The sequence below is a fragment of the Pterocles gutturalis genome, unplaced genomic scaffold, assembly GCF_000699245.1.
Source record: "Pterocles gutturalis isolate BGI_N339 unplaced genomic scaffold, ASM69924v1 scaffold1835, whole genome shotgun sequence".
Classification (NCBI taxonomy): domain Eukaryota; kingdom Metazoa; phylum Chordata; class Aves; order Pterocliformes; family Pteroclidae; genus Pterocles; species Pterocles gutturalis.
The window spans coordinates 1-14,770 of record NW_010145488.1 but is presented as its reverse complement, the minus strand read 5'-3'; the positions used below and the strand labels follow the sequence as shown (position 1 = coordinate 14,770).

Below are 14,770 nucleotides of genomic sequence, written 5' to 3'. Positions count from 1 at the left end.
ATTTCAGGCAGTTTGTTGATCGGTCAAGTTGTCAGGGAAGACAATTATCCTGGCTGGTATATCTACAAATGAGTAATTCTCCTTCTGTACTCTTGAGTAAAAAACATAAATGATATTGCTGTAAATATATTCTTTTGTCAATGCGTAATTAATATTTTAAGAGGCTGTCATTGTTTAATTTCAGAGGCTCTCTTCTCTTTGTTTGTCAGAGGAGATGCATGAGAACCTGGCTCACCTTCTCTCTACCACTTTTATTATATTATAAACCTCTTTCTCTCTTTACCTGTGGTTAACATCCTCATGAAACTGAGTCTCATTTTTTTTAGTGTCTCTCATGTGGGAGTCTTTCCGTAACACAGCTGTTGTGACTCTCTGTGTTTGGACCAATTTCTGTTAGTTCTGTATCCATTTTGACAGGCAGTGGCCAGACCCAATATAGAATATGGCATCTAAACATATTATGACATTCACATGTTTCCTCTGTGATCTGTTTTGCCTGTGACTATGTAGTGGGCAGACAGACATCACTATTGAGCTGTACAAATTATTTCTTTTTTAAGTTTTAAAGAAACAAAGACCATTTTGCATGGACCATAGCATCCATGTGAAGAAAAGTATATAGGGTAATTATTATAACTATCAGCTTAACCCAACAGTGTAAAAAGATAAACATGCACCTTTGATGTTATTGGACCAGCATTACTGAAATTACTCCTTGGCATAGTTGTGTAATCACGTAGGCACTGCTTTGGATTTTCAAAATAAAATCAAGAGAGAAATCCTCCCACATATGAAACATGTCACTTTAACTTATTATGTTAATATGCATGCATCCCATGTGTTTATAAGTAGTATTTCTATATGGCTATCCCACGTCCACAGGTATGTCTGTATTTTAGTCAAATGACTCATAATGACTCACTATTTTTATGCATTAAGGGCTGGCTGGAGTACCAAAGATTTACTCTCAGCATAAATCTATGAGGAAATATTTATAAAATATATTTCTTGCACCAGCAAGACTAAAAAGCAAACCACACTGCAAAAATGAAAACTAATATACACTTTATATTTCTTTTGTTTTAAAAACCAAACCAAGGTTGACTTTCCATTTAGCTCAGAGTGCATCACTTGGAAGCCTTGTGTTTCGTTAACAAGGATGAACATTACATGCTCTTAGCTCCTTTTTGTCTTTGCAGCTGGTAAACTGAGTACTTTTGGACCTCTTCTTTACCATCATGTAGCGTTCCTGAATTCCACCTCCACAGAGTGTAGAACATTCTGTCCAAGCAGTCCATGGTTTCAGCCTACAAACTGAAAAAATAAGTAATTTGATCAAGTTTTTAGTATTTTGGTCTAACCTGCATATCTCAATATGTGTAACGCTATGCATGTGTGCACACTTACATCTTTTGAATCTAAGACAGCATATTGCCTAGTTTATTATGTTAGGAAGATAAAACTAAGAAACTGTTAAATGTCAGACAAGTATGAACCACAACTTAGCAGTAATTCATATCCTAATAATGTAAACTATACCACAAGATATTATGTTTTATTAATTTGAGGCATCAGTGCTTGATACTACTGTCCATTATTGAAAATGCAGTCTGAGAAGATCTCTCAGACCAGTCTGACCCTCAGATTATTGAGGTGGAAATCAATTTGGTTTTGAAATTCAGCATTGGATCCAGGAACAAATACTTTCAAAGTTCAAAGGTAACTGGATGCAAACTATCAACCATTTCTGCAGAAACTGCGATCAGTCCTTTGCCAAGTCTGAAGTCTACGTTTTTCACATTCCACACTTTGCAGTGAAGAAGCTAAAATATTCTCAGTGCTGGGACATGGACAGATCTGAGCCTTTCTGCATTGTGTCCTAAACTTACATTGCAAGTTTTGATGACAGTCAGACACTGGAAGTGGCTGTGCTTTACTTTATTGCTAAAACTTTCCCTAGACTGAAATGCTGAAAATGTTCTCACAGCATGAAATGGAGCTGCTCACACACTCCTGTTATGGAGAAAAGACAAATAGACATGATGTACTAAATAACGGTTTCACACTCACCTGGATATTGCTCACTATCTATATTTTTTTTTGCTTGTTCACTTCTCCTTTTCTCCCGGGCCTCTTTCCAGCGCCTTTTTTCCATACCTGGCCCTCTCAGGCATTTCCTTACTCGACATTTTGTACGCTGGACAGTTTCTGGGCATGCTGTTCCTCCAAACTGGGGTTCCATTTTAATCATTCTCGTCCTGATCATATGGCCCTTTCCACATGAGGTATTGCATTCGGACCACTGGGACCACTCTGTTAGTTCACAGTCAATGGCTGCAAAGAATGAGAAATATTACATGAAATCCATGACACTTAAACATAAGGTAAAGAACAAACACACAGATATGCCTAAGGAGTTTTTTCACCCTAAATACGTGAATGCAGCTTAAGCCTCCAGTCTTTTCAGCAAATTTTGTGAGGCTACATGTCAAAATTTTCTGAGCCCATTTCTAGCAGAACTATTACTTGACACTTTCCTCAATTTCTTTTTCAAGAGTGGTGCTGGCAGATCACTAGAATTACAAAAACCCATATAAATCATTCCTGTGCCTTCTTCAGTCTTCTATTCTGTACACCCATATGTCTGTTTTATAATGAAAAGCTGTTAAAAATTGAATTACATTTACAAAGAATCTGATACCTCTGAGATCTAAGCCTTACTTTAGTGTTATGCAATAAGCAAGATTCACAGATGCCATTATGTCTTAAAAGTTTTCATCTTGCAGCACTGCTTAGAACTTACAACCCCAGCGAGTAATGATCAAAATGATATTTCACATTCTTGAAGAAAAGCTGAATTATCAAATTACAGTATAAAAACCTTTTAAACCAATATTTTCTGTGAAATATACTGTAATTAGTTACAGAGCCTCATAAACCAGCTGGCAACAGGGCACTAAAAGCAATCATATCCTATTCATTCAGCAGTGCCTTAGGCTATCATGCTTCACAAAGTCTGCAAAGCTACTAGAAATTTGCACCACCCAAGAAGTGGGGGATTTCAGTGGAGTAAGGCAGCTGTCTCCAAAGCATCCACTGGCTCATGTGATATTCCAGGCTGCAAAGGGATGTAGATCAGTAAAAAGGCTACGGTAAGTTCAGGGATGTATCAAAGATGGAGTGAGCCTCTTTTGTGCTCTTTCCGTGAGCTAAAAGAATCACACAGGTGATTTTAGTCCTCCTTTCCTTCCTTTCTTCCTTCCCTCCTGGCACACATTCTACATTTGTGTAAAAAAAAAAGGTTTTATAAATCGGACTTATTATTGGGAAGTGCACAAACTGGTCCCCATGGTCATCCTGCAGCTCTTCTATCTGAAAAGGGCAAAACTATTGCCTGAAGTTGTAGTATGTTAAATGTGCAGAAACTGTGTACCCAAAGCAGTACTGGTCATCAGTGCAGGGTTAAGAGAAGCTGAAATTAAGACACCATCATATTCCAGCTCTCAATAGCTGAAAGTGCACAATAGTAATAATAATAATACAAAAATTAAAAAAAAAATCCACAGTTGATAGCACTCCTATTTTAAGAAGTGATGCTAAAAAATTGATAGAGTTTTGACCTCTAGACTGTGACACACATAATTAGCCTTCTCTTTCCAGAGAGTTTCCCACACTTACGGCATTCAGGCAGCATGCATTTTTCTGCTTGTTCCAGCTCCTCATTGCAGTCTCCAAGCTCAGCAGCAGATTTCAGCATCCTTTGCCGGGTTCGCATTCCCTTCCCACATGTTACACTGCAGTCACTCCACTCAGACCAAGGAGAGAGTAGACAGGGGATGGTATCTAGTATGGAAATAAAAAGGTAATGAATTCTTGTTACACAGAAATTTTGAAAAGAATACATGTGGAAAATGTGCTATGTTTTATCTGTCATCAACCAGTTATACTTTGTTGTCATTTTGGACAAAATGAATCACAAGCAGAAATATGTTGCTGAAGAAGCTCAGAAAACACTATATTAAATTGAAAGGTTTGCTTGGTTTTAATACCTTTTCTTTGCTGTGTTTTTCTGTATCTTATTCATATGTGCAGAGTCCCAGTGCTTCTGGGGAATAAATAGTTTAAAAAGGTACATTTCAGTCATAACTCCTGTAAAATAACCTGTATTGTTGCAGCGGCCAGAACTAGAATTCAAATTGATATAGTCCAAAATGGGATACTTCCACATTTTATCTACCAAAAATCTTGTTAAACTTAATTCTTTCTGTCTTTGCTGAAAATCTTAATGTTTCATATGAAATTAAAACCAATATTTGTAGTCACAGTTAGGGTGAGACTGGCTGACTGCACAAAAGGAACACCTCAATTTCTGAACTGTTCATAGGCTAAAAGGAGAGGAGACTGCTTCATTCTAGCCTTATGATTAAATATACTTCATGTTCCATAAATTAGAGTTGCATGGGTATGGCTTGCTAATGTACATATCACTGTATGGGTAACACAATAACAGGATACCACTGAGTATTTTTTATTGATGCTCTCATCCGGATGGTGAATGTCCTACTTAATGCCCCTTCCCTGAGGGATCTAATTTTGAGAACAAGAAAAAGCAACATTGCTTCTGGTTTAGCTATATTCTCTGTGTGATGGAGCAACGTGTCAGAAATGATGCCTCTCTTTATAGCAGAGGAGAGAACCTCACGGACACTTACGGCATTCGGGCATCATGCATTTCTCTGCCTCTGTAGTTTCTGCCTTGCACATGGATCCATCAGCAGGAGTCATCTTGATCATCCGGTGTCGTCTCTTCATCCCTGTGCCACAGCTAGCACTGCATTCATCCCACTCTCCCCATTCAGTCACAAGGCAGCTGCTAGGGGCTATACAAAATGGACAGAGAAAATAATTCGCTAGTAGAGCTCATATTAAAAAAATGGTTTGGGCAGTGCTCTTGCTATTGGCTGGATTTTAGAAAGCTAAATAAAATACTTACAACACTCCTCATTTACAATACATTTCTCAGTCTCTTCAGTAGGCACTTTGCACATAGAGCCATCTTCAGGGAACTGTTTTACATATCTCTCTCTAGATCGCGTTCCCATTCCGCAGGAAACGCTACAGGGGGACCACGTAATCCAGTCAGACATCATGCAAGTGGAACCATCTGAAATACAGAGAACATTTCAATTGCTAATATTACCAGAATTGCTGATGAATCTGTAGCTGCCCATTTGTGTGTAGTATCACTTTTATGCTGCCTCTCTCATTCTGTCCTCTCCTCTGCTGCTGACTTTACTCTTTTCCATTATACTTCTGTGTACTTCACGTACTGACTCAGATCAACAGCAGAATTGACCAGAGACAGCATCAATTTGTATTCTTCAGCAATTATTCCTCTGTTTGCCATAACCAAAGTCATATGACAGCAACCAACAGCTTTAAGAACTTTAAAGGAAAAGTAAGCCCCACAGGGTGTTCTCCTCCACCCTTTCCTCTTGATTACCTTCATCGCTGCAGCCTGGACCCATGCATGGCTGGAAATCTTGGGTATCTGGGCAGGGCACACTGAGGTCCAGCTGAGCTTTAAGCATTCTCTGCCTCATCCTCTTGCCCTTTTCACAGGTAGAAGAGCTGCAGGCTGACCATGGGGACCAGTTTGAATAAATGCAAGTCTCAGGGGTATCATCTGAAAAGTAAGAAAAGACAGTGAACATTAAAAATAGATGGTCCTCCATTTGTTTCTCTTTACTTGGCAGGTCATTATTTTAGATGCTAATAGGATACATTCTTTCCTCCTGCACTCTATCTTCTCCGGTTTAACCCAAAAGAAAAAAAAAAAACACCAAACAAATGCCAACTTTCATTTATAAAACGAATCTTTTTATTTGAACCCAAAAAAAGCTTCTTCTATTGCTTTTAATGTTATTGTCATCTTCCAGGTATACATGCAATTTCTTTCCTGTGTAAGGGAAGGCTAATGGTAGATACCAGAAAAGATGAAAACCTAAATCAATTTTTGGCAGTGAGTAGGACTTTTGCTTCTAAGTCAGTTATGTACATTATCTAGAAATGACAGTGGAGAATGGAACAAAATATAAATTAGTACAGCACAAACTAATTTAAAAAATACCTTCTTCTTTTTCCTCTGGTGCTAGATCTGCCACAATGTCATCTATGTTATCAGGTACAATATTGCATTGCTCCCCCTGCAAAGAAATTATTGTGGAGATTGGATATAGAAAACTCATGCTTACACAGTGAGAGGGGCTAAAACAGTTACTGCCAGGCACTAGTGCATCTGCGGACTTTTTTCCTCTTCTAATTCCTATGCATACTTAAAATAAAATCCCCAGTTTAGCAGATGTAGTAGTTACCAGTAGTAGGAGAAGTAATACCTTAAGACAGTTTTAGATTTAAGAAACAGTTTTAGTAATTTTCTGCCATTATCTTTGTTGTGGGCAGGTATAGGGAATGTAGGTTGTGGGGTGGTGGCAGAGGAGGGATTGGAATTTTTGTTTATGCAGTGGGATTTTTTTTGCTTGCTTGGGAATTTTATATATATTATACCTTGCGTGCAATTCTCTCAATGACAACTCTGGCTACCAGTTTGATAGATCCTCCTTCTGGATCATAAAATGGACTTTGAGGATGATCTAAACTTGTAAGTGGTCTGATCTTCTCTTGAGGCACTGTAGGTTTGTTGGGAGACTGCAATTAAAAAAAAAACCGATCTTCTCTTGAGGCACTGTAGGTTTGTTAGGAGACTGCAATTAAAAAAAAAAAAAACAGTTTAGAAAGAAACTAAAAATTATCCAGTAATAATATAATTCATATCCAGAAATAAAAAACTTCTCCAAAATGCTAAATTAGGAAATTCCAGTAGAAGATGAACTTGATACAGTCATGCTTAATGGTAAGGTGGGTTTGTGTCTGTTGTCTGTACTGTCTGTACAGACACGTAGTGTAGGTGCGCTGGTCCCCACGGAGACCTAACCAATTCAGTAATCTGACATAACTCACGTGGTCAAAACCAGGTCTTTACCTGAGGATTATGTAAGTCTCTTCCTAGGCTGAGAGAGTAATAGAGACAGAGAAAATGGATTATTTTAGAGTCACGTAGTGATGAGAAGCGCAGCGTGTCAATCCCTGCTGTAAGTAATAGTTAAGTTTTCTGTGCCAAGCAGAATAGTTGGCATTGGACTGAAACAGTATAAAACTCAAGCTGATGTGGCTGCTGATGGCACACAGATATGTATCAAAGGGGCTGGACCCCTTAATACTTAGTTTTGAGCAAACTAAGTCCTCCATTTATTCAGCAGGGGAATGTAATAATATCCCAGGTAAATGTAGTATTATCCTATTAATAATAATGCTCAGGGAATTCAGATACAACAACTGACAGTGCTTGTAGCTAGAATCTAAGTGAGTTTTAATTCACTATAAGCAAAATTTTTTACTAGATTAGTATAAAGGTACATAATGGCAGTACCACAGATGCAATAGCTTTCATTCTTCACTGCTTTAAACTTTGCGTTTTGAACATATTACAAACAGTCCACAAACCTCATAGGTAACGCCACTGTCTGTGCCAGCATCCCAGGGTATTAAATCCTGAACGACTTTCTGAACCCAGCCGCAGTCCTTGGTACAGAGGTCTTCAGCAGACAGCCCCACGTTCCAGTCCGGGCTAGGGCCCAGCATGGTAAGGAAGGACATCAGGTGCCGGTGGCGATCGACAGAAAACTCAGCAGAGGGAGCAGCTCTCCTGCAAATTGGCCACAGGAAGACTATTAACAACTGAATTCAAGTTTGCTGTTAGACGGCAAGGAAACTGGTGCTTCAAACTGGGAAATACCGAACACTGGCTTGGCACTGTGTCTGGTACATGGAGATGGAGCAGGACAGGGGGAGGACTCCTGCTCAGCACTCTGTAACTTCAGTCTCCACGTACCATCTGAGAAACAGCTTTGACATCATTCAAGGAGATTTACAGTTTAATGGGTAAGAGAGATGTAGCAATAAAGAGCTGCAGCAGCATGCTTATATCTTAGTTGTATAATAATAGTAATAACAATAACAACAATAATAGCAGCAATAATAATAATAATAACAATAATAATAATAATAGTAGTCATGACACTTCCTTAAAAAAATTTGAAGTAAAATAGAAGATAAGTACCCTGATGTTTTGATTGCTGGGATACTTTTTACCCCCAAAAGACAATTTAAATTCCAATGCCAAAAGTGCTTGGAAGTGCTACTATGTGTATCTGTGCAAAAAAGGCTCTCGTTAATAGAGTTTTAGTGCTCATGTGAGAGATTAATAGCCATTGCCAGCCCTAGAGAGTTCAGCCAAGACTTTTGGAGGTTTCTGCCAGCGTATGTGAAAACACTTCTATTCATCCAGCCTTTGTCAGCCGTTCCCTTAGGAGGAATTCCTATCATGCAGCGCTCTGCCATGCTGATGAGCAACTATTACATTCCTGTGCAAATGGAAAATAAAGTCAGGCCTGAACTGAAGGTTTCTGTTCACTGATGAAAACCTGGACCTCTTCATGACATCTTTCTCATGAGCAACAATAAATGTGGTGTTATTTAAAATATAATTTTGTCAATTCTGCTCTACCAAATACTGGTACCCAAGTTCTCTTCAGTTACAAGACTTGAATCAATACAGAGGGTAGGTTTCTTTTGATTTTAAGCCAAAACATGCTGTTTTACAAGCATCTAAAGACCATGCTTATTTTTAATGTAAGGTGGTTTTTTTTTTTTTTACAATGTTATTCACCTTCTCTTTTTGAGGTAGGTAGCTGTATATATATGCTGCACATACACTGTTCTCTAGTCATAAGGAGTTTATTCTTCCTATAAGTTCTTGCCTCACTGTAAAAATGTGGCATTTCATTTGTGTAATTTTTCTGGCTCACAGCACACTCAGCACATTAGAAAAAAACTGAGCAGCCCAAAGACAATGATTTTGAATAGTTATCGCACAGCTTCACCTTCAAATGTAAGATGTCTAAATTAGTGTATCTGGTTCCCCTTGAAGAGGCAAGTTGCAGAAGTAGGCATTTGCTAATGGGTAAAATGTTCTGGCCACTTCCGTTCCACAGTCTTTAGAAGCTGCTTCTTACTGTGTAAATTATCTTACATTGAATTAAAGACTCTGAGTAGAAGAGTTTCTAAGTGTTTGATGACATTAATCCTGCCTTTCCCAGACAGGGATGCAAATTACTTTTTTTTTCATGACAGATAGAACTCTGATTTAAATGGAACAATTTGTCTAATGGAAAGTAATAAAATAATGAATGACAGTATCAACTTCACTCCGTGAATAACGGATCCTGATATATTTGTCAAGTACATAGCAGTGCTTATTCTTAAAAAGCCTGCTAACCCACTTCAATTAACTAACGGATTTACTGCATTATAAGGGTTTCTAAGAATTCCCTGTAGGAATTTTGTATTTAAAACTGTACACAGCATAAGTCTAAACAGTACACAGCAAAAATAGCAGAGGTGTGTGTTTGTACACCTGAGCTTTAGATTAAGAATATGTCTAATATGGATGTTGCAGAATAGAGATGCAGGTCAGCTCTTTCAGGGCAAAGCAAGGGCAGCCTGGCACTGAGCTGGTATGACATGAGCTGGCAGGTATTGCGTGAGGTTACATTTCAGTGCTCTGTGCACACACGCTCTCAGAAAAGAAGAGAGGCAGACACAATCACACCATTTAACGGCGGAGGGTTGGAAATCACTTCACTACTTTTTTCAATCTTTTGTCACCTGTTATTCTTGTGGTAGGCATATACAATTAAGGCTTTGAATGCTCTGTTAGGAAAGGAAATATTAATCATGTTATTAATATAAATCAAAGTTAATTGTGTATTTAAATTATAACTATCAGTATTGAAACTGTAAAGGAACACTTCAGTAGGAGATACTCTTTGCCTACAAACCTTTGCATGTGTTACATTGCAGTGGCGAATATGAGCTGCAAAGCAAATATTAAACATTAGGTAAGTTCTAGGTGACAACCTTGAGCACCCCACAGGGCTGGGGAATCCTGCTTTCGTTGGCTGAAGCACACAGTACTCTTCCCTGTGAGCCTGATCAGCCTGCTGACAATTCCTGTCATACAATACAGAGTGAAGCAATGTACTACATAGTGTCCTGCATCTTAATGTTTTCCATTTTCTTTATTTTTATTCTATTTTGTTTTTGTTAGCATGGTTTGGATCGCCAGCTATAGGGATGCCATATACTGAGCAGTACAAGAAAATAAGAAAATTTAAGAGCACAAACATTTTGCTTTACAAATTTTTTCCCTAAGTGACAATCTAGTTGCTATCACTACTGGGGGTGTGGGGGTTAAGAAAGCCTTTGACAAATCAACAGAAACCTCAACTTCCTTCTTTTTGAGTGTTAAAGCAGTCCTGTTGTGTTCCACTGATACCCTCATAAAATGTAACAGAGCACACATAAGAAAGGTGGTTGTGGAGAGTTACTGGATAAAAATTATAAAAATAATATTTTGCAGAATAAAACTTTGATTTAATATTTGATTTGTATGCAAGAAGTAGAAAAAGGCAGCCTGAGCATGTCCTCTTTGACTCTGTGATACCAACCAGCTCAACAAATAAGACTGTTTATAGGGCTGAGTCTGTACCATTGGAATCAATGTGAATTTTACTACTGAATGCTATGTGTACTATATTAATATAAGAAAGCCATTTGTCTCACCCATGCATAAAAAGTTTTCCAGAAACACAAAAGCTTACTATACAATGAGAGATTTGAACATGAAGAGCATCAGTATTTCCCCTGCAAAGTGCAGTGTAGTGCAGAGAATCTCTTGATAGCTGTTAAACTCACCAGGTTGGCTACCAGAAGTAATTCTAGCTGTGGCAGCACAAATGCAAATAATTTTTTCAAATAAATTAAAACAATATATTAGATGCTTGGTATGCAGCAGTGGAGGAAAAGCCAACAGCCTGAAACATCTTCAGTAATACTGAAGTTGCGTAGTGCTTCAGAACTGTTATCCAGGTTCTGACTTTGGTTGTGGGTAAAAAACAATGTTGTGATTAAGTGGGCACATTGGAGAGAACAGGAGAGTGTAAAATACTAATTGTTATTATAGCTGTTTGAAATAAAATTCTAATTCAGGTAGTCTTATATATTTTATGCTGGGAAAAAAAAAGCTGATTGATTCCATGGATATAATAACTATATGGAGCTTATGGTAGTTTGAAATAGCTTAAACCTTGCCCAGTTTCTTCACAGAGCTGTATTAAGGTACAATTGTACTAAGCCTACTATCTGAGTATACCAGGATCTGATCTCGCTTGTGCTAAGGATAACGTAGTAGCCTTTTCAGGAAAAAAAAAGTGTAAACACAAGAGAAGCCAGTCCAAGTCTGATGACTGTCAGAGGTGCTAGGTAGCTGAGAGTACTGTGGACCACGTTGACACTGGTTCAGTATCTGTTCTGAGTGCTGCTGTTAATGTGAAAACACAGGTTTTTTTAAGCTGAGAATTTAGCTGATTACATAGATCATGAAAACTGCATATTTCAGGGAAATAGTAAGTGATTTGCCTATTATACCTCTAGTCAACAGACGTTACATTCTTCTTTTCTAGATGCTTACACTACATGGCATATACACTTTCCAGAAGGAACAATCTATTTATTCATCTTTAGAGCTTTTTGCTATTGATACAAATAACATTATGAGCATGGAAACACACCTCACACCCTTGAACTTCCGACTCTGCACCTCCTGCCTACCAGCAGCACCTACACAACCTCTGTTCTATTGAATAAACTACAGAATCGTAACATCCTGAAAAGTACACTAGCTTCAAAGAAAAGAAATGGAGAAAATGAAGTTCTAAAATTGAATGGAAAATACTACTCTCCTAGAAGTCTGCAACTAACAGACCAAATTAAAGGGCATATTTAGGTGGTGTATTATTAAGAAAACCATTTATGAATGGATGCAAAAGAATTAGGACCATTACATGGACAATAAAGTTTTATGCACAGCTGACAACACCTGAACATAAGAATTTCAGTATTGCACAGAAGGAGAAGAATCCCTCTCAAGTTCTGTTTAAATGTAGGGCAGATAAGCATTTAACCTAATGAATAATTTAAACATGTGCATGTCCCAGAAGAGCCAGGGAAAAGAAAACTACAATAAAATGAACACTGAGTCAGTGAAATTTGACTGACACCCATATAAAAAGGTTGAAAAGCACTTTAGTGCCAAGCTGTTGCTGTCTCTGAGCACCAAATGAGAGGAGGTGACATTAAGACTCTGGCTATTTTATTTCATAATGAAAGAATAAAGAAAGCCGCAACAAATTCTTATACATTTACCTTTTGCACTCCAAAAAAACCCTTCCTAATAACCTCTTACTTTGCTGTATGCACGCTCTTAAAATGAGAATGTTGCCTAGAACCAGCTAAAAGAGATGGATCTGTAATTGCATACACAAATAAGGGATTGCATCATTACCACCAACATTAAAACCACTAATCAGAACAAATGCTGTTCTAAAATATCATTCATCTGAGTATTATTAAAAAGGTTTACAAAAATAAGGGACTTTGTGCAGCACATCTTTCAGACATTTTCGTATTGTCATTTAAATGTACCTGGAATGCGACTGTAGATAATAGTGATAAATTATTCATTAATATACCTGCTATTTGATTTAATACCTTCTGAATGGGTATGCCTTAATGATATTATTAACAAATGTGAACAGACTTTTCTCACTGAAAAATATTCTCAGCTATCTCAAGTTAGCTTCAGCAAACTGCTGATTTTTTTTGTGTGTTCTTTGCAGGTTGTCACAAACCAGTTCAGTGTGGTGATCCCACATCCTGCTGTCAATATTTGCTCCTGTTTAGAATAGCTTCATGTCACTTTTTAGATCACTTACCGTGCATTTCCAATCAAACCATGTTTCAGGAATCCTTTTGCCGTGTATGGAATTACCATTTTTTCATCAAGGCCAGGCTGACTACAAAGCTAAAGGGCTCTGCCTGTATGAATTAAGGAAACTTTCCTCTTTTTCACTTCCTAGGAGCTTTGGGGCTACACATTGTCTGTCCAGAGTAGTTACAGCTATATTTTATTTTAAATCCTATCGGATATTGTAAGAGCACCATTGTTTTCTATCTCCTTTTCACCTGGCTAGTCTACCAAGCCCTGACCATGACCTGTCCTGAGAAACACTGATGAGAGATCACTTCTTCAACCCAGCACAAGAACCATCTTACAGCCAGATTTCTGATCCTTTCCTCTCACAATAGCAATATCAAATAAACAGCATAGAGTTATTTATGAGGTGGTTTTAGAAATGAACTATGGTTTGCTATCAATTTAATTTATTCTGAATATTAGATTACAGTAAATATCTCCTTTCAACAAAAATTATTTTTTAAAAAATATCTACAAAATGTAGATATTCCCTCAAATTCCTTTCAAATGTTTTAAAATAGTATTGTCGTGCATTTCAAAACCATTTCTTTTGCAAGTGTCAAAAGCTTGGAATTTTGCATTTTACATTCCCTGGTCCCTGTGTAATCTCAGAAGATGTTCCACATCCCACCACCTGTATTAAAACAATACACATCCCATTTCATTCAGCATCTATATCCATCTAACTTAAATAGGCCTTTTGGTGTCTGGAGGTGTGAATTAGAGTGAATGTTTAATTATTATTACATTCATAACAATGCAAAGAGGTAAAAATTGGAAGTTTGAAATTTTGCATACAGATTTCTGTTCACTAGAAATTTAAATGGCAAATCATTCCGGTTACTCAGTGAGTATTTACACAAGAATGAGGAGATAGGATTACTAAGTAGACATATAATTGCATGAAAATCATGCATACACGATTACTCACAAAATTATAAAGGGAAATTATTTTGGCTCAAGCAAAGACAACAGATGGTTGGGAAATAATCATAAAACAGTAACTACCAATGGGAGGAACATGTAAAGAAAACAAAAGTAAGGATAGAATGGGATGAGTAAGTTTGATTTAATTGGAGGACCATTAATATCCTTGAACAATTAGTATAAAGTTTTTGCAGTGATTCGCCTTAGCTAAATATTTTCTATATTTTAATTCCCAACTTTTTTCCTTGCCTAGTGACATTTGAATTTTAAATAGAAAGTAAATGGTGATAGAAAATGGAACTGCCATATGTGCTTGCTCTGACCAAAAAATGATCGATACTATTTTTTTTCTTTTCCAACAAACACATATGTTCTTTCTTACTTTTTTGAGACTGAATTATGAATTTCTTAATGTGGGTGTCAGACCATCTGTCAGACAATGAAGTTTCCTTAAGTCTTAATAATACACATAACACTTAAGACATTAATTCTTTTTATAAGCATGATGCAGTTTTGTGATTGATTGGGTTTTTTAGTCAACACAATGAATGCTTAGCACTATAAATGCATAGACTCAGGTAAGACAGTACTTCACAACAGCATGTGACTTCATACTAGGAGAGGTAGAAAATTGCAGCCTTGTGCTGCTTGTATACAACCCAGCATTATTTAGTCTTGTTTTCTGTGAAAAATAAGAGACTATGTTTTTTTCTTCATTTAAATGGAGCTCTGTAAGGCCATTAGAGTAACCAAGTTGCAAGGGCAGAGCATGGTGTTAGGTTTACTCATTCTTTTTAAGTTACTAAAATATTAATAAAATGGAAATTCATAAGATTAAAGCTTTTATTA

At 37.3% G+C, this 14,770-nt stretch overlaps 1 protein-coding gene across 1 annotated transcript; it reads right to left on the bottom strand.

The window, feature by feature from the left end:
• Nucleotides 1-561: 561 nt before the first annotated feature.
• SPON1 (spondin 1, extracellular matrix protein) lies at nt 562-13,012 on the bottom strand. The gene is made up of 10 exons (XM_010085383.1): nt 12,954-13,012; nt 7,564-7,765; nt 6,568-6,708; nt 6,131-6,206; nt 5,504-5,686; nt 4,994-5,164; nt 4,713-4,880; nt 3,679-3,843; nt 2,071-2,334; nt 562-1,314 (listed from the first exon to the last, which is right to left on the bottom strand). The coding sequence occupies exons 1-10, from the start codon at nt 13,010-13,012 to the stop codon at nt 1,151-1,153; spliced, it is 1,593 nt and encodes a 530-aa protein (XP_010083685.1). The 3' UTR covers nt 562-1,150.
• Between the last annotated feature and the right edge of the window lie 1,758 nt (nt 13,013-14,770).

Excerpts from the sequence above, each read along its gene's own strand:
- SPON1 (XM_010085383.1), bottom strand. The coding sequence starts at position 13,012 with ATGGTAATTCCATACACGGCAAAAGGATTCCTGAAACATGGTTTGATT. Across the intron at positions 7,766-12,953 it reads GGTTTGATTGGAAATGCACG|GAGAGCTGCTCCCTCTGCTG; the intron begins GTAAGTGATCTA and ends GCCAATTTGCAG. Across the intron at positions 4,881-4,993 it reads TATTGTAAATGAGGAGTGTT|CCCCTAGCAGCTGCCTTGTG; the intron begins GTAAGTATTTTA and ends CATTTTGTATAG.